General features: G+C 34.0%; 3 protein-coding genes across 4 annotated transcripts; 2 read left to right on the top strand and 1 right to left on the bottom strand.

The window, feature by feature from the left end:
- The first annotated feature begins 1959 nt into the window (after positions 1-1959).
- Positions 1960-5801, top strand: rost (rolling stone). Its single transcript, XM_064698071.1, has 4 exons — positions 1960-2394; positions 4429-4780; positions 4844-5027; positions 5096-5801. The coding sequence occupies exons 1-4, from the start codon at positions 2293-2295 to the stop codon at positions 5283-5285; spliced, it is 828 nt and encodes a 275-aa protein (XP_064554141.1). The 5' UTR covers positions 1960-2292; the 3' UTR covers positions 5286-5801.
- A 2619-nt stretch (positions 5802-8420) lies between these two features.
- On the top strand, positions 8421-18071 carry LOC135439321 (protein rolling stone). Of its 2 annotated transcripts, none has more exons than XM_064698032.1 (6): positions 8421-8483; positions 14640-14943; positions 16089-16314; positions 16995-17114; positions 17191-17374; positions 17443-18071. In XM_064698032.1, exons 2-6 carry the CDS (start codon positions 14842-14844, stop codon positions 17777-17779), a joined length of 969 nt encoding a protein of 322 aa, XP_064554102.1. In that variant the 5' UTR covers positions 8421-8483; positions 14640-14841; the 3' UTR covers positions 17780-18071. The 2 variants fall into 2 exon arrangements, with proteins under 2 accessions (XP_064554102.1, XP_064554100.1); XM_064698030.1 differs by lacking the exon at positions 8421-8483 and adding an exon at positions 9271-9437.
- LOC135439015 (sex-regulated protein janus-B) lies at positions 13420-14153 on the bottom strand. The gene is made up of 3 exons (XM_064697599.1): positions 13995-14153; positions 13764-13931; positions 13420-13705 (listed from the first exon to the last, which is right to left on the bottom strand). Exons 1-3 carry the CDS (start codon positions 14044-14046, stop codon positions 13476-13478), a joined length of 450 nt encoding a protein of 149 aa, XP_064553669.1. The 5' UTR covers positions 14047-14153; the 3' UTR covers positions 13420-13475.
- Positions 18072-20739: the final 2668 nt, after the last annotated feature.

The raw sequence follows: 20739 nt of genomic DNA, 5'->3' as shown, positions 1-20739 counted from the left end.
GCAGCTGACATGCAATATTATTATATTATCAATTGTTTTTCCAGCAAATATGTGAATAACATTCACACGTTGCAAGTGGAATTGCAATGCAAGATACTGTTTGTAGCATCAATTATGAGTGTTGCAAAGTGCTCGAGGTCCGGGTCTTAAAGATCGTGTAAATTGGTAAATTGAATTAAATTTATGCAATAAAGAAACAATAAAAATCAGTGACTGTATATTTACAAGAAATGTCGACACTTTCGATTTTCAAAGTGTAATTTATCAATTTTCAGAAACTTAGCTCAAGTCAATGGCAAGGTCAACATCAGGGGGACGTGAAACAAAAACCAAATGCGAATTCCCGGCACGTGTGTGTGCGTCTTCAAATTGTATGATATCTGGTAAAAATATGTACATACTTGATATATTTGCACAATTTGAGTGGAATTGAAACAGAAACCAATTTGTAATCGATGCTATGTTTATTAAGCTGACCGTCAAGGGATCGAGTTACGTTGGCAAATTGAAATATCACCCCAACCATAAATGGGTGGGGAAATACTTATTTTACTGCAGAAAAAAATCCCATAAAAAAATTTAAATAAATTATGTCTCAAACTAAAATACTACTTGTTTTTCATACATTATTTGTATAACTAGTTCCGTTATCTGAGGCTTGTCTAAGTGCAACATTTACTGGGACTTTGTACTATATAAATGACGCTCACATTAGATTACTTATTTATAAAAATACAAAAAAAAAATCTTTCTTTTTGATATATGTACTTTCCCTCTTATCGCCCCGTCGATAAGGCAAATGTAGGTCAAGCCTATGAAATTCTGGGCTAAAAAGTTTTCAATGCTTTGATCGCCGTGAAATTGCGACTCCCACACAAAGTATTTGGAATACACACAGTTGGGAGAGCTCACAGCTTTAATTGATCGACCTCCATGGCTCCAAGTTCAGTTAAGTCAGCGGCCTCCGACATACGATGACAAATATTGCTGCTGTCAATATCATTGATATCATATCATTCGGAATGCTTCCCACAGCATCATGTTTTGGACGGAGCATTTAACAGAATGACGACTCTGCTATTTGACACTCGATGTGAGTATTCGAATATTTCACATTTATGACATGCGTTTAATTAAATTACTTAGTTTAATATATTGTTATACCCTGTCGACTTTTTTTTAAAATGGCTATGCAGATGGTATTTGTATTATACTATTATAAAATATTATATTAAATTAGGCAAAACTTTTAAATTGATTCACTGCTGCTATATTAAAATATATTATTCAAATATTTAATTTTAGATTTTCTTATTTGATTTAAAAAAAATGTAATGTATAATAATATTAAAAGAAATGTGAGAAAGCTATTTATAATGTTAATTTTAATTGTTGTTTTTAATAATTAAAAATGACTACAAGTAATACTAACTAACTTTAATATAATATAATATATTGCACATAAATATAATTTATTTTAATTGTTGTAATGATATGCATCACAATACGCATAATTAAATATTTTCAATATTGGCTATCTAATTTCTTACACATATTGCTTACCCAACTCCCATATTCTTATAATTTACAAATAACTACAAGTAATATTTAATTATTTTATATATATTTGTATAGCATTTGTCTATGTTACACAATTTCATACATATATTACACAATGTTTAAGATATTATTATTTTCAATTGTTACAATGACGAGTGCTGTAATCCATAATGAACGGCAAATGAGTTGCTGCTTTAAGCCGGACTCGAAAGGGTATATAAATTGTGATATTAATTTACGACTTGTACGTCGATCGATCGGTATATGGCTTCGTATATAAAGAGAACGAAGCCTGGGCCCAGTGCTTGTCGTTTATTTGCAGTGAGCGCGCTTCTAATCGGTTCGCCGGGTTCGGTCAGCCAGAAGTGTGGGTCTTCGAAAGGGTAAAAGCATTCTACTGCTTTCAGTTCGCTTTGCCTCGTCGTGTTGTGCACGAGTGCGCGTTCCCAGTGGAGCAGCTATCCGAAACGAATACGAAACCGATTCCGTCCAAGTGTTGGATCAGCGCTTTATTTCAATTCAAGATCACTGAGAACATTGCATGTTCCTTAGTCGCGTGTGTGTGGTTGGTTCGTTTGCCGCATTCACATAAATCACCGAGCTGAATAAAGCTGAAATTTTGTTTGTGTAAAGTTGCCCAGCTGTGGCGTCCACACAGGAAAAAGCTCCACGTTTGCGAGTCGGCAGTGATTCAGACCAATACCACAGTCACCCGTATTACGATCGCTCAAAATGCAATTTCTTAAAAGGTTCGGGAAGGGCGTCAACAAAGAACTGCAAAAGCAAAATTTCGGCTTTGAATGCAGTCACGTGCATCTCTTCTACAAATCTCTGGTGAGTGTTAAAGCTGGCATTAACGGAAATGTTTAGAGTTCAAGAGATTTAGAGTTCAAATCAAAGTTGAAAAGCCTTTGCACTTGGTTTACTCTAAGCTCTAGGTGAGATCATTTACCTAGTCGCGTGGAGTTTTAGTGTGCACACGTAAGGGCTATTAAAGCATTAAGTAATACTAACCGTGTACAAATAACGTGTGTACAAGCAGTCAAAAGGCATTGAACGAAAGCTGTATACCCTTACAAAACCGAAGAGATTTACATCAAATCAATTTATGTTGTGTAGTTTAGATATATCATAAAAACTTATTTTTTTAACTTTAATTTACAGTCATTTATAATTTTTGATATTTTTTAAATTTTATTAAACATCCCTAACCAGCATATATATTTATGAAGTAAATTTGGGTATGTTTATTGGGTTAATCATATTCTAGTTTATGCAAAGCTAATATACGAATGCTTAGGTTTATTTTATATCATTAATTTTTTACTTATTTTCAAAACCCCAAAAAGAAGCCATTCATTCATGCCTGTATGGTTAATGAACTGTTTATGTAAAGCATTCACATAAAAAATTAGCATAAGCAATGTGAATGGTTTGCGAATTTACATTAACCTAAGAATAGCTGGCATTTCAGACAAATGACACGAAAAACAAGTACAACAGATAACCGAATAGGTCTCATAACTCATTACAAAGTCTTCGTTTATCATAAAAGATTATATGACACACCACGATAACAATTCACACTAACAGCACCTGTATAATAACTAAAAATTCCGGAAATATCGCACCATATTTTGACACCCTCATGACTTGCAACTGCAAAAATTTTTCGCAATTAGAGAAAAGCAAAAAAAAGTTTAACATATTTGCTTTTAATTAAGATTAGACACGAGTGAATACACATATAATATATTATTCATATTAGGGTCGCCTGATGTAGGTTATGCTCTTCCGCAAGTTCAATACAAATCAATTCTCATTACGTAACGATCCAGTTTTGTTTTGCACTTTACCTAGTCGTAATCACAACAAAGCTACTAACTAGACAAACACGAGCCGGCTAGTACGTCATCATTTGACAGCATCTCTCGCACAGAGAGATAACAGACATATAACAGCTGTCAGAATGTTAGCTGGGCTGCAGCAAGGTGTGTTATGATTGTTTCAAATGGAATATTTTTTATTTTTAAATCAGGTACTCATATTAATTAAGTAAATAACTACTGAGGGTATGCCATAGTTCAGATAAGCTAGCTTAACTAGCACTATGATTATCATATGGCATTCAATAAAATTGCGCAAAACTTTAATTTCTGGTTTGAAGGTGAATCATTGTAATGCCAATGTGCCTAGCTTTATTTTTTTATGTACGTCTAGATTTTGGGTGCTAAAGCGCTCGAGCTATCTGCCTCATGTAGTTTTGTTTGTTTTTAACATTTCATGCGAAGTCATTCTTAGTGGAGCTTAGATATGGAATATGTATGCGAATATATACCATATACATATATATATAAATAAAATAAACTAAATATAAAAAAATATAAATTACGTATTTTTCAATTTATATAAATAACTCATTTAAAAATATGTATTGTTAAAACAAAAATAGTAAACAATTATTATTATTTATCTTTGCAATCAGGCAGGCTCTTAACATGATAAAATAATTGTTGTTTACAGTTGCTCATCTAAACTATTTAGATTATTATATTGAATAAAATAAAATTAATTAGTTACCTTAACACTTTCACAGTTTCGTTTAGTTCAATTTAAATTATTTCCTTAGAGCTGTAGAATATATTTCTAATATTGACTAATATTGACAATATAAATAATTGAAAAATACCAAATATATATATATATTTACATATAATATAAATAGTATATAAAAACCTTTGATGATATCAAAGATTAAATTAAATTAAATTTGATCTTCCAAAGAATTCGACTTTCGGCATAGCTTATTTAACCCCTAACGACTAATGATTAGCTAACTCTCTCTCTCTCATTCTGTCTCTTCATCAGTGGCAAAAGAATGAAGTCAGCACAATTTACTTGTTATATCGTTGGATATGGGCGTTACTGTTTCTGGGCGTTTACATCACTTGCATCATTTTGCAATTCTGCGATGGCATATTTTTTATCTACATGACCAACTGGGGCTTTGGTCTGATCACGATCACCATGCTGCTCGCCGCCGTGCATGTCACACGCTGGCACTTCGATCTGCAGAATGTGCGGAGTCTGGTACAAGAAGCGGGACAGAAGGCGCACACAACTTCAGGCTTGAAGATCTATTGGTGGCTCCACAATATGTCACTGCTCATGGCACTGATCATATCCACAGTATACTGGATATTTCTAAATGGACGCATGAGTGAGTGCAAGGCTGACAACAGGAGACTAACGAAATATGCTAATATCTAATCTTTATACTCAGACAAGCCAACACGTTTTCCGGCGATCAGCGTGATAACGCATGCCCTGAATAGCATATGTATGCTGATCGATTTCTTAATCGTGGCATTTCCACTGCGATTGCTGCATATGGTGCAGACCATGTGCATGGCCATAGCATTCTTCTTGTTCACCCTCATCTATCACTTTTGTGGTGGCACCGACGAGTAAGTAGCCCGCACTTAGATTTCAATAGATCGATTTATTTATTGCCTGTTTATTATATTTCACACAGATTCGGCAATCCCTATGTTTATCCCATACTGGACTGGCACAATCCCATACGTTGTCTGGTGACATTTGTCGGCATTTTTCTGATGATCATCTGCTATTGGCTGCTGCTCTTTGGCGTCCATAAAATGAAGCAGGTCTTCAATCGGGCCTTCAGCATTGTCTGGACACCCCATGCAGTGGGCCTCATATGAGATTAGCCCCTGTCTTTATCACTTACTATTACACCATCACAAAACTGCACTCACATATTTATAAGTAGTACAGCCCGCATTTTGTCGCAATTTCCATTTAGTTACTCATTACTCATTACTCATTACACACAACACACCCACACACACACACTCGCATTTATTTATATCAATTCGTTGCTGTACAGACTAAATTATTGTTATTTAGTAAGTACCGGCTATGCGGCTAGACTAAGTTTTTTCTGGTTCCTTTATGCCAAAGCAACATCCAATTGCTTCGGCAATATTTTAATTGTATAAGCAATTGAATAAAGCTTGTTACTATGGAATCCATAGTAAAAAGAATTTGTTGAAAACAAATAACAAGAGCATATACATACATAGCTGCCAAAATCTGATCAAATCAAATGGCAGCAAAATTGTAGTTTAAACAAAATATGCTTAAGGGAAATGTTACCGATGGTATTCTATAAAAAGTGTTTAAATAAATATAAAGGTGTTTAAGATGGAATTTGTAAATGCGGTGTATTTATAATATCGATTATGAACCTGGTGATAATCAATTGGTAAACACTGATTGGATCAATAAGGAAATTATATCTAAAATAAGACTGTGGCTGTGGGCAAGTATTTTTATTTTACTGGATTACATTGATGAAAATGAGGTTTCAAATTCTATATATAAAAAAGTTTATATAAAAAAACTTAACAATTTTAAATCATAAAAAATGCTAAAATTATAATTAATGCGGTTTTTGAAAATAATAAATACTTAAAATATAAAAAAATAAACTCTTAATTTATTCCTTAATTGATAAACTGTAAATAATAAATTATTATTAACAAATATATACATATTAAAATGAATAGTAAATACATTTTTAAAATATATAAACTTAGCAAATGAACACACAATAAAATTATTAAAATAAATTCAAAAGTTAACTTAATTATCAGAGAAATAAATAAAATAAATAAACTAAAATACATAAATTATTTAAAACATAGAAACATCATTAGCACATATATTAAAAAAAATGTAATAAATAATACTTAAAACTCAAAAATATGCCTAATAAATTTTTGTAATAGAAGTTCATCTTTCAGTCAATTAAACAATTCATTTAACAAAAGCTTTATAAGAAAATCATACACAGTTTGACAATGCAAATAATAAAATTCAAGGGAGCGCTAATTTTATAGTGTTAAAAAAGTTCGTTTTAACACAAATACAGATACATAGCTATGTATGTTTGTACATGCATATATGTACATACTTACATAGATATATATAAGTTAATTGGGCAGACTTGCTAAGAAACTAAATATGCCCTGTGCAATATTGAGGGTACAGAGGCCAATGACATATGCATGGAGGTAACTAGCAATCGTTGCACACATGTACATAAATGCCTTCACTTATACATACACACATCTTTTCTACTTTCATTGGACACTATTTTTCCCATTCCCACTCTCTCGAGGGTTTCATATTCTTTTACACGCTATAAGGCCAAATTTTGTTGAATTGCGATCGGGTATTTTTCTATGGAATTGATGTCAATATCAAGATATGAATAAGCATTGTGTTTGGATTAAAAACGGCACACGTTTCAGCAGACCCCGGAGCAGTACTTTTGCTCAATGCTGTACTTCCTCCTCGAAATGCGTCATCACGCAAAATGATGAAGTTCTTCAAATCATTGCCAAATCATTTCGCTGGGGAAATAAAGCCGTCGTGTTATAACAAACATACATAAACGAGTTCTACACAAAGATTGCAAAACGAAGAAAACAAGAAAGAGAATAAATGTAGTAAAAGAAAATGAAAAGAAACAAAAACTGTACAAAGTTAGTTAGAAAGAGGTTCGGCGTAAAGTGTGTGCAACTCGAATTGCTTTTATTCTGTTGACGCCGATTGCCAAAACGCGAAGCAGAGATAAAAGACTAATTGGGTATGTTACTCTCCTGCGGAAACCCAAAAGATCGGAGCGCGCAGCGTTAGTGGAGAGCAGAGTCAAAAATCGTCGTCAGCTTTAAGACAAGTACACTCAGCGAAATGGGCGATGCTCAACCAAAAATGACAAAGAACAGTTTTATAGGCACGCCATATAATATGTGCATCTACCGAATTACTCAAATGGCTTAAATTAATTAATTTAATCCGTTTAGGTCTGTAACAATTAAATGACTTATTTATGGGAACAGTAAGCGCCCCAATTTAGTATGCGCTGGAGTTGTACAATTTGCAACAAAAATAAATAATCTGAACTAAGCTACCAATTAAATGTTCGCAATATTGTTTTGTTATGTAATTAATATCCGAAATACTTTATTTATATTAAGGTATCTGATTTAGTTGTCGTGTATGCGAGACTCAACAAAAGCACGATACTCACCTGTACTCAGTCGGCGCCACAGCAGCAGCAGCAGCAGCATTTTACGATCTTACGAAATACGATATACGATATTTAGTTCAGATTGACAGTGGGCTGATGCATGTCGAGTTGCGAATCTGTTCAAATGAAAATAAAATCAATAATATATTTTTAAATTGAGAGCAAATTTAAGTAGTTATTTAAATTTAACTGAAAATAATTTGGTTGGACTTAATATTTTCGAAACCTTAAAGATATTTATTATATTTATCCAGATAACCGATCGGCCCAAAATAAAAAAGAAAAAATTTGTTATCTTAGACAGGGCTGTTTTACATATTTCGGTGAGCGAAATAGTATTTACTCAAATTATGAAATTAATACTATGGATGCATCTTTAATATTTTAAATAACTTGATATACACAAATTATAACCAAATAAATAATCGCTTTACAAATCTTTAACATTATGCATAAATATATATATTTTTTATGAATATTTTTAAATTTAAAAATAAATAAATTATACCAAAAATAATAAGAGAACCATATATTCATTTTTAAGGACTACATAATAAAATATAGAAAATTGAAATATTGTTATTAAGTAAAAAGAGAATTTAATTTATACACTGTAGTATAACTTTACGCTTGCATGGATCGTTTACCCACAAACAATGAGTTTTTCACCACGGTGCGTCGCATCGCAGCATTTGCCCGCATCGTCGTTGGCCCAAACAAGTTGCGATCAGTTTTGGAACGCGCGTCGCGTCAATAAGTCGTGATTTGTTCGGTTGATCTGGCGAGTTGTTCCCAGTTTGCGGTTAGTACTTGCTGTTGGGGATGGTAACTGGGATAGTTTGGTTCTTTGCTTCGCAGTAATGCAATGGCGTGTGAATGTTAATGTTGTTAGTGCTGCAATACAAGTTGAAAATGCAATAAGCCAAATAAAATAAAGTCCAGAGGCAAGCACCGTTATGCAAAGTTGTTGACCCAAAAAGAAATTACTGCAGTGCCCAAGCCGTCATTTATGCTGCCAAGCCACGCGTATAAAAACACGCAAAACGCGCTACAAACTCGTTAACAAAAAAGTTAAAATAACAACAATAATAGTAATAATAATAGTATACAAAAATAGCAACAAATTCGCGCAGCTCTAAGCCATCATTATTGTTACAACGAGCTTAGCCCATTTCAAATTGCGTTGGCTTCATTCTTTTTGGCATCGTGTGTGGAATACTCAATGTTGGGTTTTCGCTATTGAGGTTTTTTGTTTTGTCTTATTATGACCAAATGGTGTTGCCAAATTCGGCAGATCGCTCGTACAAACAATGATGATCATTGAGCAAAAGCAAATAGAATTTAAGTGCTTGATGGTATTTGAGCCTTGTGCAATCATCTCCACCCACATATGCAAATTTAATTGACAAACTCAAATATTTTTCTGGTTGAGCATAGAGAAAACGCAAAATTTTAAGATCATATCCGTATGAACCCGACCCAAGAAACACGCCAGTATCGCATTTAAATTGCCTCATTAATTGGCAAATACTTAAAACTTGTGCACGTTTTTCAGTTATCGTTAATGAGTGACATTTATTTTGTTTTGGCCAGGCGTTTGCCATATGCAGTTTATAGGGTACCAGGTGAATAATTAGAAAACTAGCAAAATAGAAGACCCTGACTTCCCTCTAAATTCAAGGAGTGCCAACCCCAATAATCAACACTCGATCGGATACACTGAGGCGCATTTTATACATACTTTAGTAAACTGAAGGTAAGCTTAGAATTTTATTGAAATATTGTTTTGGAGAATATTTTAATTGAATTCAGCAACATTCAAAAACTTGCACATTTTTTTAAAAGAAACAAAATTGAATGATTATTCAAACTTAAAAAGCGACAAGAAATGCTGTCAGAACACCCTTTAATTTTCTTTACATAACATAATTGAGAGTCTGATATTCAGATTTAAGCAAGGAGTATTGAAAGTATTATAGATATTTCGCAGTTGTACTTACTTATACTTGGTATTGCTCGTAAAATGAACTTCTCTGAGCGCAGCTTTATTTCTTTTTTTGATAGTTAACTCAATTATAAAGAAAACTGCTTGCTTTTTGTTAAAAGAATGCATTAGAGTTAGGCTGAAATGCTGTATAAAAAATTCTTTGAAGGTTCTGCGTAGATTTAAATTAAGTTGAAGCTTGTAACTGATGCACTTTGACATAAACATTAACTTTATCTATATACTTAGCCCATTAAAAGCTTCACTGAAACGTAACTAATTAAAAAATAATTCTAACAAAAAACTACGCCTTTTATATGCAATTAGAGAATAATCCAGACGCATTAAAAATACAAATTTAAGTAATTTACAAATTGTGTTTTAGCTTACGCTTTAGAGCACTTTAGAGAGAAAAGAACTAAAACCTTATTGAGTCAAATATTAAGTGTCGCCAAATAAGATCTTGAAGATTCTTAAGTTAATTGTTAACAAGGCTGAACTCACAACATTATTGTAGAGCTCGCATTCCCCAAACAAAAGTAAACTTCTTTGATGTCTATAACTTTTACAATTCTAATTAGCTAATTAACACTGTTAATAATGCAAGCAATCAAGTTTTGCCAATTGACTTATTAGCGTGCATGTGTCAAATAAAGCTGAAGAATATTTTAACGAGCATTTTTTTAGAATTTATAACAAATAGGCTGGGAGATCTTCTGTGTTATAGTTTCTTTTATTTCTTTGATATTTGCATATTAGATGCCACTGAACTCTTTTGATTTCACTTTCTACAATATGAATTTAAATCGAAACTAAATAAATGTAGTTAAAATAGATTTTTTTTAAGTCAGGTGACAAGCCAGAGTAGCTGAAAAGTCTCAAGATCCATAACTGAATATAAGATGATGATTATAATTATAATTATCTGATTATAATCAGTATACTGAGCCTTATCTATATATCTTATCTTTAAGATAGCCAAATAACATTATGCGGTTTTATCTTTGCCATTTGGCTGACAGTTCGACTGCATTCACATTAAATGATTATTTACACAGTTGGCTTTCGATGTAAAGGTCAACAAGTTTTCATATACATACAGACATGCTTAAATTTTGTCTGTCGCCTGGATTCAAGTTTTCAACTTCAAACGAAGGCAACCGCCGAGGGTCAATGTAGTACAAATGCAAGAGCTATAAACCTATATTGTGTACCTACATATATATACATATATATATTTATACATATGCCATATACCATATAGTATGCATGTACGTACACACAAATGTGTTGTGCACACACTTATCTTGTGCTCTTTTGTTGACAAAAATGTGGCACAAAAGGGGCACAAACGTGAATAAAATAAAATACACGAAATAAAAGATATATATGAATGAATGTACTCATGAATACTCATGGTAACCACGGCTAGTTTAGCCGTTAAATAGTTGGCTTGTACGCCTGTGTTGGATCCCTCTCTTCAAGACGTGTCTCGAAGTCTTGAAGTTCGCTTTTTGGTTACCTTTTTGGTGTCATTCGTGCAAGTTCAGGGCCGTGAGTGTAGCAGCCCATTAAATGTTTTATGTTTCTTTTTATTTCGTGTTAAAAGCAGACTTGAAATTAAATACGAAATATAGTAACTCAGTTGCAGCTGATAAATCTGAGTACGATTATTAAATTTTTCTTTTGTTTAACAAACGTCTTGTACGCAAAATTGAAATGAAATGAAACTCGAGCGTGATATGAACATTTTTGCTTGATTTAAAAACAGCTGCTAGGTAAATTGCAACTGAAGGGTGAAATTATACCAATAATAACTATGATATTAATTAAGGCTTTACGTTACACGTGGGTAAGATTCATTATCGGGGGAAGGGAAAAAAATACATACAAATTAAAATTGTGAAATATCGAATTACTGGCAAAAACTTGAACCTAATATATAAGTATCTGAAGAATTATAAAATTTATTAAAAATAAAAATTAGTTTCGAGCTGGCGTTAAATATGTTTAGTAAATTAATATTTTCTAAACATGTTGCTTGCTTATAGATACAAAAAATCATTAATTCCTGTCAGTTATATGTCGGAATTGTAATAATATTTCAAACAAGAAAGAATCATTACTTTCGAGCTGACGTTTAATCAGTTTAACAAACTGATATATTCCATACAGGTTATTTCTTTGTCTAATAATTGCAAGAACTCAATTCAACTCAAGTTTAAAGAAGCCACTTTCAAATTTGATGTGTAAGTTTGGCTAAATTTTAAAAATTAACAAGTTTTTTAAAGTGTAAGAGACGAGTTTATTAGACTAAATAAGGATGGCTTTAAGCTTTAGAGTTGGCCTAGTTACAGACAAGCCTTATTTGTATAGTGACCCCATCAATAACAATAACATTTAAATTAAATTTCAAATAACCGTCACATCCATTCAATCATTTCTTAAAATTTTTGGCGTCAATTTTCCTTATTATATTAGCTAGAATACCAATTTATATAAAACCATTTTAGGCTTTAGTCAAAATGTAAAAATATACAAGGAACTTTCAAAGCAAATCAAGGTTCCTTTAATCCTGGCTAAAATCCAGCTATATAATATAGATTACTATTTGGTATGTAGGCTTCTAAAATAAATATAGATGTGAAGCTTGGCTTAACTTTGTTACTTTTGATTTATTGTTTTAATATTTTTCAGTGCGTTTTCATGTTTCTACAATCTGAAGTACAACTCTAAGCTTAACTAAATCTTGCACATGCCATGTATATACACATTTTTTTTGGCTGCTTTATAAATTACCCAACGCTCGAATGACCTGCGGCTCGCACTTACAGTTTGAGTCTTTATTGTTATTGTAATTTTAATATATGTTCACCTTGTTGTTTTATGGCGCCCCTTTTAATGCGACCAGTGACGACCTTAGTTAGCTAATTGTTATATTATAATGAAAAAAAAAAACCTATGCTGCAAAAGTATTAATAATCATAATTATACAAATAATGTTAGGGTGCAGTGAGGCGAATTAAGTGTCCAACAATTCACGTTATAAACGGAAAAGCTCTGCAGTCCGCGCTCAATATGCAAAATACACTTATATAAATAGCCATATAATAGCATCATTATCATTACGGCCGAATGTTACTGGTCTGCAATTGGGGCCTGGAAGGGCACATGCACATACGCAACGTTGGGTCGTAAAACTCGAAGACTGCTGCAAAGCCATTTAAGGTGTGAATTATTGAAGCCTTAACAAATGCAATATAATGACATCAAGGTCAACTTAGTATAAAGCAAAAGTCTGAACAAGTTTGAGCTTTGAACTAGTGGAACCAAATTACCTCTAAATCAACTATTCTGCCCGAAACAGTTGATGTTATTTTAAAGTCTAAATAAAAATTTATATAGTCTAAATTTTGATTTGGTGAAAACTCTAAATGTGAACAGTGATTGTATGAAAATGTCGAATGAATTTAGATTCTATGAATAAATTATTAGCTTTATTAATATTAATTTTCATATTTCGCATGGCGAAATATTCTCAATAATAATCTTAATACCGAGGGGGTACCGGTAAATTGCATTTCCTATATTCACAAAAAATCACAAATTCTAATATCGACGATAGCCAACTACAGATATTATCAAGTGGAGCTACTACCTATTGTTTTGAATTTCCTGTAAATTGTTTTTAATAACCCGTAAACTAATAAAAAATCCATTACCGAATTGACCGAAGACACATACACAAATACAATTTCGCGATATCTAAAATATTAGATTATTTGTTTAGCTGGATTGACGTACAAATCTTTAAATATCCATTCCGCCAGATTCCGCATCAATTTTGTAAGAAGCATACTTCTCATGCTCGTGTAAAACATCTCTAGTCTCATGATGATCGGCTTTGCCCAGCGTCTGAGAACGGCCATAAATCTTGATATAATTCTTATCGCAATCGTGGACCATAATTCCACCACCCAAGCATTGAGTGCACAGATCAAGACCATTGGCTTCCCTTTGCAACTGGTCGTAGACATCGACTGCACAGTTCGAATGCATTTAGTTTCTAATCGATTGAATATTAAGAGTTCTACTCACGATGGTATTTAACACGGGATACGCCACGCACAACTGTTTTCGCCTGCCCCATTTCGCCGTGAACGTAGACTTTGGCAAGAATATATTTAAGCTTACCCTCCCCGATGGTGACAACCGGGAAAGTCACAAGATTCTTAACTTTTTGATCGCAGCAATAATTGCGCGCAGCTTTGGAGGATATTTTGTTATTAAACAAATAATCGAAACCCGTCGAAAACTCAGATAACCTACCACGTACAATTGGGCGCCACGTGGGAAAAATTAACTTTTTCACTTTATCCATATCGAAAAAATTTTGAACGTAATTTGAAAAATTATTATATACTTTTTTAGTTGTTGACAATGCAGCACAACAGTCCCGACTGAAAAATTAGGTTGAAAGTAGCAAGCACTAGGAGACAGGCTACTCGGTTAGTGAAATTTTTTGAAAAGCTAACGCTTTGATTCAGATTTACACACACACATATTAATATTCTAATGAAATATGCTCCTTGTTCCAACAATGATTACAAAATATATTATAAATTTATAGGCCAAGAAGAAAAATTGTGCTGCTTGGATTTACGGTTCGAACCAATAACTCGCCTTTTGATTTGGTTCTTGAATGCATCCCGGATATAAAATCAATTTTCATTTGAATTATATATTTTCACCATAAGGTTTAATTGTTGGGCAAACGGGTTTTATTAAAGGTTTGGCTTTTATTAAAAAAATCATTTAAATACCGGGTTCAAGCCGGTTCGATTTAAATTTGATTTATTTTGATTTTACTTTGTTGAACATTAACTTGAAGCTTAATAAGTTGGCTCAATGCCTAATAATAAGTAATTATAATTCCCATTTTCGTATAAACAACGTAATTTGTTTTATCCACAGGTCTAACCTTTGATCATGCCAAACAAATATTAGAATCAGCTAGCAATATGGCATTTGTACTAACTGCTTATATTGCATAATACCTTGCGTGGGGCACAACAGTTGCATGTCTCGACAAGTTACGTAAATCACCTGAAAAAAAAAACAATAAAATAACAACAACGCATCTCCAAAGCCAACAACTGCATCTCAGCCGAACAAGATGACAAATCTTCGCGTGATTGTGCATCCAGTGAGGAAGGAATTCCGACGCAAACGTTGCGGTTTTGATCATGATACGCCCGATGATTTTGTCAAATCGCAGGTAAGACCCAAAATAAGTAAAGCCCATGTTCATACATATACATATATCTATATCTACACCTATTGAGTCCTTGAGCAGTCTCCTTGAATTGACACGCGCTGGGTGCGTACTATTCGTATTATTTATATAACAACGCGGGTCAATGCTCAGTTAAAACTGTTTGCTCAGCTCCTGTCGTTAGTTTGTTCCTCGAGGCCACATCAAATATCTTTAACGAGCCTATGAGGCTTACAGTGAAACAAATTTCTTAGTCGCTATAAGACCAAAAACGAGATACATCATCATATAACTAAACACTCTCATCAGATTATCGAACTGATATATTATATTAGTTATAATATGCATTTCAATTATGTCTTGATTTTAGTTAACAAAAGAGTGACAATATTTGGATACTTTTCAAATCTAGGTAATATTATAGCTTATTATGTGTATATTAAATATTGAGTTTAGATTAAAGTTACAAGCAACAAATCTTGTGGCTTCTCGCCACAATAAATAGATGTGAACATCGATCTTGGAGCTTTGTGGTTACGTTGCATTGAAAACTTGTATATTTAAAATGATAAACAGAGATTATGTTATTTTCAAAGAAGCTTTTCTCAATCTACAATTTAAAATTACAAAATTTGCAAAAGTCTATAAAACCTGTAATAGCACATCAATTGATCGTCGATGGTCGCCCCAGGCATCGTGTCTATATAATTTGCCTTATATAATCAAATGACCAAAACTGTAAGAAATGGGCGTTGCCCAGTAACTGTTGGCTAGTTTCAACCATTTTATTGTTTTACCTTGAGCATATTTGATGAGTTTCCCCTCATTCGAAGTATCAATAGAAAGAGAGGGCACTCCGTGGTTGTGCAGTTAGACAACCGATTGTGCTAGCATTGTAAATTAAACTTTTGAAATATTAATAAGCGGAAACAACTACTAACTGTATATTGCCATGCATCGTTTGTGGCACCAGGTACAACAAAACTTCTCGCTGACCCGCCCTACACAACGTTCTGCTACTCGGCGTATCAAGTGTTATGGGGCTGCTAGACTAATACACCCAGCAGGTACACACACATATATATTTGTACATATATCTAATATAGTCGAACGACTTAATATTCATACTTAGTTATTCTAAATTACAGTGGCAAACCTGTACAAAGAGCTTGGTATATTTGTTCTATCGCTGGTTCATGGCCCTCTTCTTCATCGCCGTTGTCATTGAGTCCATGTGGCCGCGATCCGACGATGAGTCCTGCTACTGGCTATATTTCATCTATATGACCAATTGGGGCATTTGGATGTGTATGCTAACTAACTTACTTGGCGCTATACTTGTTACCATATGGCATTATCATCCAGAATATGCGGGTAAGTTTAAAATTAAACCTAAAAAGTAATTTTATACCCCATATCCGTTGAAAATCAGTTAAAAGAAGGGTATAATGGTTTTGTGCAACCCCATATGAGACTGGAAATTTTAAACACATATTTTTCTATACCATACACAAAACAAGTTTTTAATTTTTTTGTCGATATCAATAATCTTTTTCTAGATTTCGTATATTGAGCCTAGGTGTAGGCAGATGGAAATATTTTACTATTTTGAGAAAAAAAAATGTTTAAATCTAGAGCCTAGCGATATGGTGTGCACGCACATTGTCTAAAATTGCATGAAGATCGGACAATAAACAAAGAACTTATTTATCACTGGGCCATTGGAAGAAGAAGAAGCAGCGCTGTTGTTCTACATGAAAACATTTATAGGTACCTGAACAAGCATTTGGAAATTATTTTGGGTTATATTTAACGATAAGAATTCAAAGCTCGGTGATAAATATTATATTGACCGAGGGGTACAGGGAATTTTGTAGTCGAGCATACTCGATTATTTATTAAATACAAGAATTTAAGAATAGCAAAAAAATAAATCATAATGGAAACTGACGGATTAACCAATGAGAATATTAATAAGAAGATCTGTAGATCTATAAAACACATTTTTAAAATTCTGAGTAAATTTCAATTGGTTTTTATTTCATGTTCCATAGATAAGCTGCTCAATATGCAGGCCTGGACGAGCCCCTTTCGGATTTACTGGAGCATGCATATTATAACGCTAGTCTTATCGATTGTCATCACAATTATCTACTGGAGCATACTCTACGATGGCAAGTGTTTTATTTATATTTTTCGGTAAGCCCAACGAAATGTTATTCTACTCTGTTTTCTCTATTTGGATTGCAGCCAATGAAAGTACTTTGGATGCCACAAATGTACTCACCCATGCATTCAACTCCATTTGCATGTTCATTGATCTGTGGATTGTGGCACATCCGTTGCGATTGCTGCACGTATTTCTGCCAGTATTGTTCGGCATTATCTATGCCATATTCTCGTACATATATCAACTGGCCGGCGGCATCAACAAGTGAGTTAAAGATTCCAACTCAAGTTGCCCATAGTAATTGTATACTTTTTGCACTCTCCACTTAATAGGAAGGGAAAACCGTATATCTATCATGTCATTGACTGGAATCAGCCTCAAAATGCATTTATTACGGTTTTGGGTGTCTTGGTGCTCTCGTGTTGCATCTATGCGCTGCTCTTTGCTTTCTTCAAGCTGCGTCTATTTCTCTCACGTAGCTGTCGCCAGGGCAGCTTTGTGCTGCCCACCACCAGCAAGCAGTCTGGCAAGGCTGCAAGTGACACACTGGCAGCACCCAATGGTATACAGCATTCACCCTCCCGCATATCCATGGTGCTGGGCAACTATGCGGGCTACGAGAATCAGGCATATTCTCCCAGTGCTGGGGAGCAGAAGCCAAAGAGTTAAGCTGTGCTCACACCTGTTAGACATCTGGCCAAATATGCAAAGCGTTGCGAGATATTGTGGTAGAATTCTTGGATAGCAAACAATTGGTTCAACTTGGTTTAAAAACTACATTCAAATTTCAAAGAAAAAATAGTTCTATCCGGCAAGTGTGCAATTAGCTGTAATCTGAATGCTGTTTAGGCTATGTTTTGCAACTTTAGTCAAAGTGTACAGTAGAATTTTAACCCAGTGATATTATATTAAACTGTTGCTAATTTTAAGCAAATAAATTTCAATATGGATAAATGTAAAATATGGAATTTTTAAATTGTCGATCTTAAGATCCTGCATTTTAACCCATTTCTTATGCCCTTAGATACTATGCCTATACTTCCAACTAGCCTTCAAAATGTATTCTTGGTTATTTTGACTTGTACTCTATGTACATCAAGTTTCCCTAAAATTCTAAGGACATATCGTAGTAGCCGCTCATTCCCAAGTTACCATTAGATTTTAGAAATGTATCCTTGAAAACTTTCCCTTTGTCCTTACACGATCAACATTTACATACAACTGAAAAACCCAAAAATGAATTAAATATTCCATAAAATAATCAAGGTCCGACAAAAGGCCCCGAAGGGGCAGTTCAACCATATTGTCATATTAGCTCTTGGGAACTTTACAGTTGCAAATCAAATATTAATTTAAATACGGGGACATATTGTGGGAAGGTTAAATGATAGGCGGCAAAAGTTTGTCTGCACCTGAAATGTGAAAATGGGAAAAATAAAAGCAACAACAACAACAAACAACAAAAAGGCAAATTATGTCCCCTAGAAAAACAATAAAGCAATTGAGTAATTGGCTGAAGGACTTCGATATCGACGGCAAAACTGCTGAAAGTTGCTCAACAAACTGCGTAGACACTGAGAGCCTGTGTAAATATTTTACACAAGTTCCTAATCACCTTTGCATGGCGGCATTAGCCCAAATTATCTTGATAGAGTAATCAATCACAAGGACAACACGTGTTGAGCTATAACTATTTATAATACAATTTGTGTAACAATAAAATTACCCATAGCATATAATTATTTGACACATAGTAAGTATGTTTAAATCTGACTCTAAATACCCCAGCAGACACATAATACATGTGACATGTATTTTTTATCCAAAAAATTCAATTTTCGATAAATGTTTCATATTGAAAATATATCAGATATATGTAAGATATGTAGAAAGTCGGATATCCTACAATGTGTTATACATTTGGTGTTAAATATTTTACACTCAGAGAAAAATGTAGGACTTTCGTACTTAAATCAAGTACAAAGCCAGTCGAAATTCCAAATTTGTTACTTACTTGATATAAATACTGCCAAGCTTACTCATATTTTTATTTTATAATTTTTAAAGAAGCGCAGTCGTCGTTTGTGTCTTAAAAACAAATGTGAATAAAGTAAGGATGTGATCGGCACGACGAAGATTTAATACCCCTGCCACACGGTTTTGCAGCTGCAAATGTAAGGATAGAGAACTTCGTAAATGCTGATTTTGATAAAAATGTCATGGAAAAAAAACTGGTTTTTAATACAAGAACTTACTTTTCGAACGATCGGACCTATAGGGGTCTGATCCGGCTTTAAACAGAAAGACGGACCAATGCAAAGCTTCAAGACGGTAGCTTTAAAGCTGAGAGACTATTTCGCACAGACGGACATAGCTATATCAACTCTACTCTACCAGGTTATTAAAATTACGAATGACAAATGACCATAGCATAAATTAAAACTGAACAAAGTTTGATCAAAATAACTTGTTGGTATTTGAACGAGGATTCGACTGGCAAAAGTTTAACCCTAGCACAGTGTGGTCAGAGTCAATAGCAAAACAAAAAAAAAAGCTGCATCGCTTAATTTTTGGAGTAACTTTAATGTGACCTTTTCAACACATTCACACGCTGTGTCCCTTAAACCCAGCTGCACGTATGTTTAGCAGGGTTCTAACCCCCCGACAGAAATGTAATTGGGGAATCAATTGAGCCAGCTAGACGGCGGCATTAAACTCTGAATGTCGTTCCTGTCGTTGTTGTTGCTATAATTCTTACTGCTGGCTATAACCTTAATTAAGTTTCCAAAAGTATTTAATAACCAAACGCCCAACATGAGCTCAAGGACGAGGAACACACGTGCTGCCGGACACACCCAATGCTGGCGATGACACTGCGCTGGTTCGTGGTGCGTGGTCAATGGTTGCGACAAAGCATATGCTATACATTTGAGGACCTACTAATAAAAAAATAAAATCAGAGCAGTTAGCCTGATTGTCCTGCCTAGTGTGTGTGTGTGTGAATGTGTGTGCCAATCTCATTTATCGTTATTGTCCTTGCCAACGGCCGGACATGGCATGTCACAAGTCCCAGTGTTAGACGCAAATTAGGCGTCGCATCTGTGTAGGGCTCCGGGTCGATATATGTGAGCATTTTGATCGATATGAAATTTCCTTCAGCTTTGAACTTCTTTTCGTGTCCTTGTCGCGCCTATTGACCCGCACATTGTTTTCTCTCATCATTAGGACAAACAAAATCAATAGAAATTTAATTGAACATAGTACTTTGGAAATTTCGACAGCTGTCAACTGTCAATGCCAAACTCAACGATTCTATTTCATTTTCGCTGTAAGCCAATAATATAATTGAACTCAATCAATAGAGTGAAATATTAATTGAAAATCTCTTGCACCTATCATTCACCCATCACTTTTTGACTTTTACTCATTTTAGAGACACCCGCCATAGTCCCCCCTCCCAGATTTAACAATTTAGATTTATGACGATGATTGTGCAATTTTCTATCCACCAAAAACGCATCCAAGCCATTCAGAACTAAGCATGAATGGTTTGCACGTATGAAAGGTGAAAATTTTATGTACAGCACAGGGCATTTAACTAGGTTCAATACAGTAAAAATCAAGATATT

Source organism: Drosophila montana, unplaced genomic scaffold (genome assembly GCF_035044405.1).
Source record: "Drosophila montana isolate Dmon_TW-CO22-7 unplaced genomic scaffold, ASM3504440v1 contig_402_1, whole genome shotgun sequence".
Classification (NCBI taxonomy): domain Eukaryota; kingdom Metazoa; phylum Arthropoda; class Insecta; order Diptera; family Drosophilidae; genus Drosophila; species Drosophila montana.
This window is presented reverse-complemented; position numbering and strand designations above follow the sequence as displayed.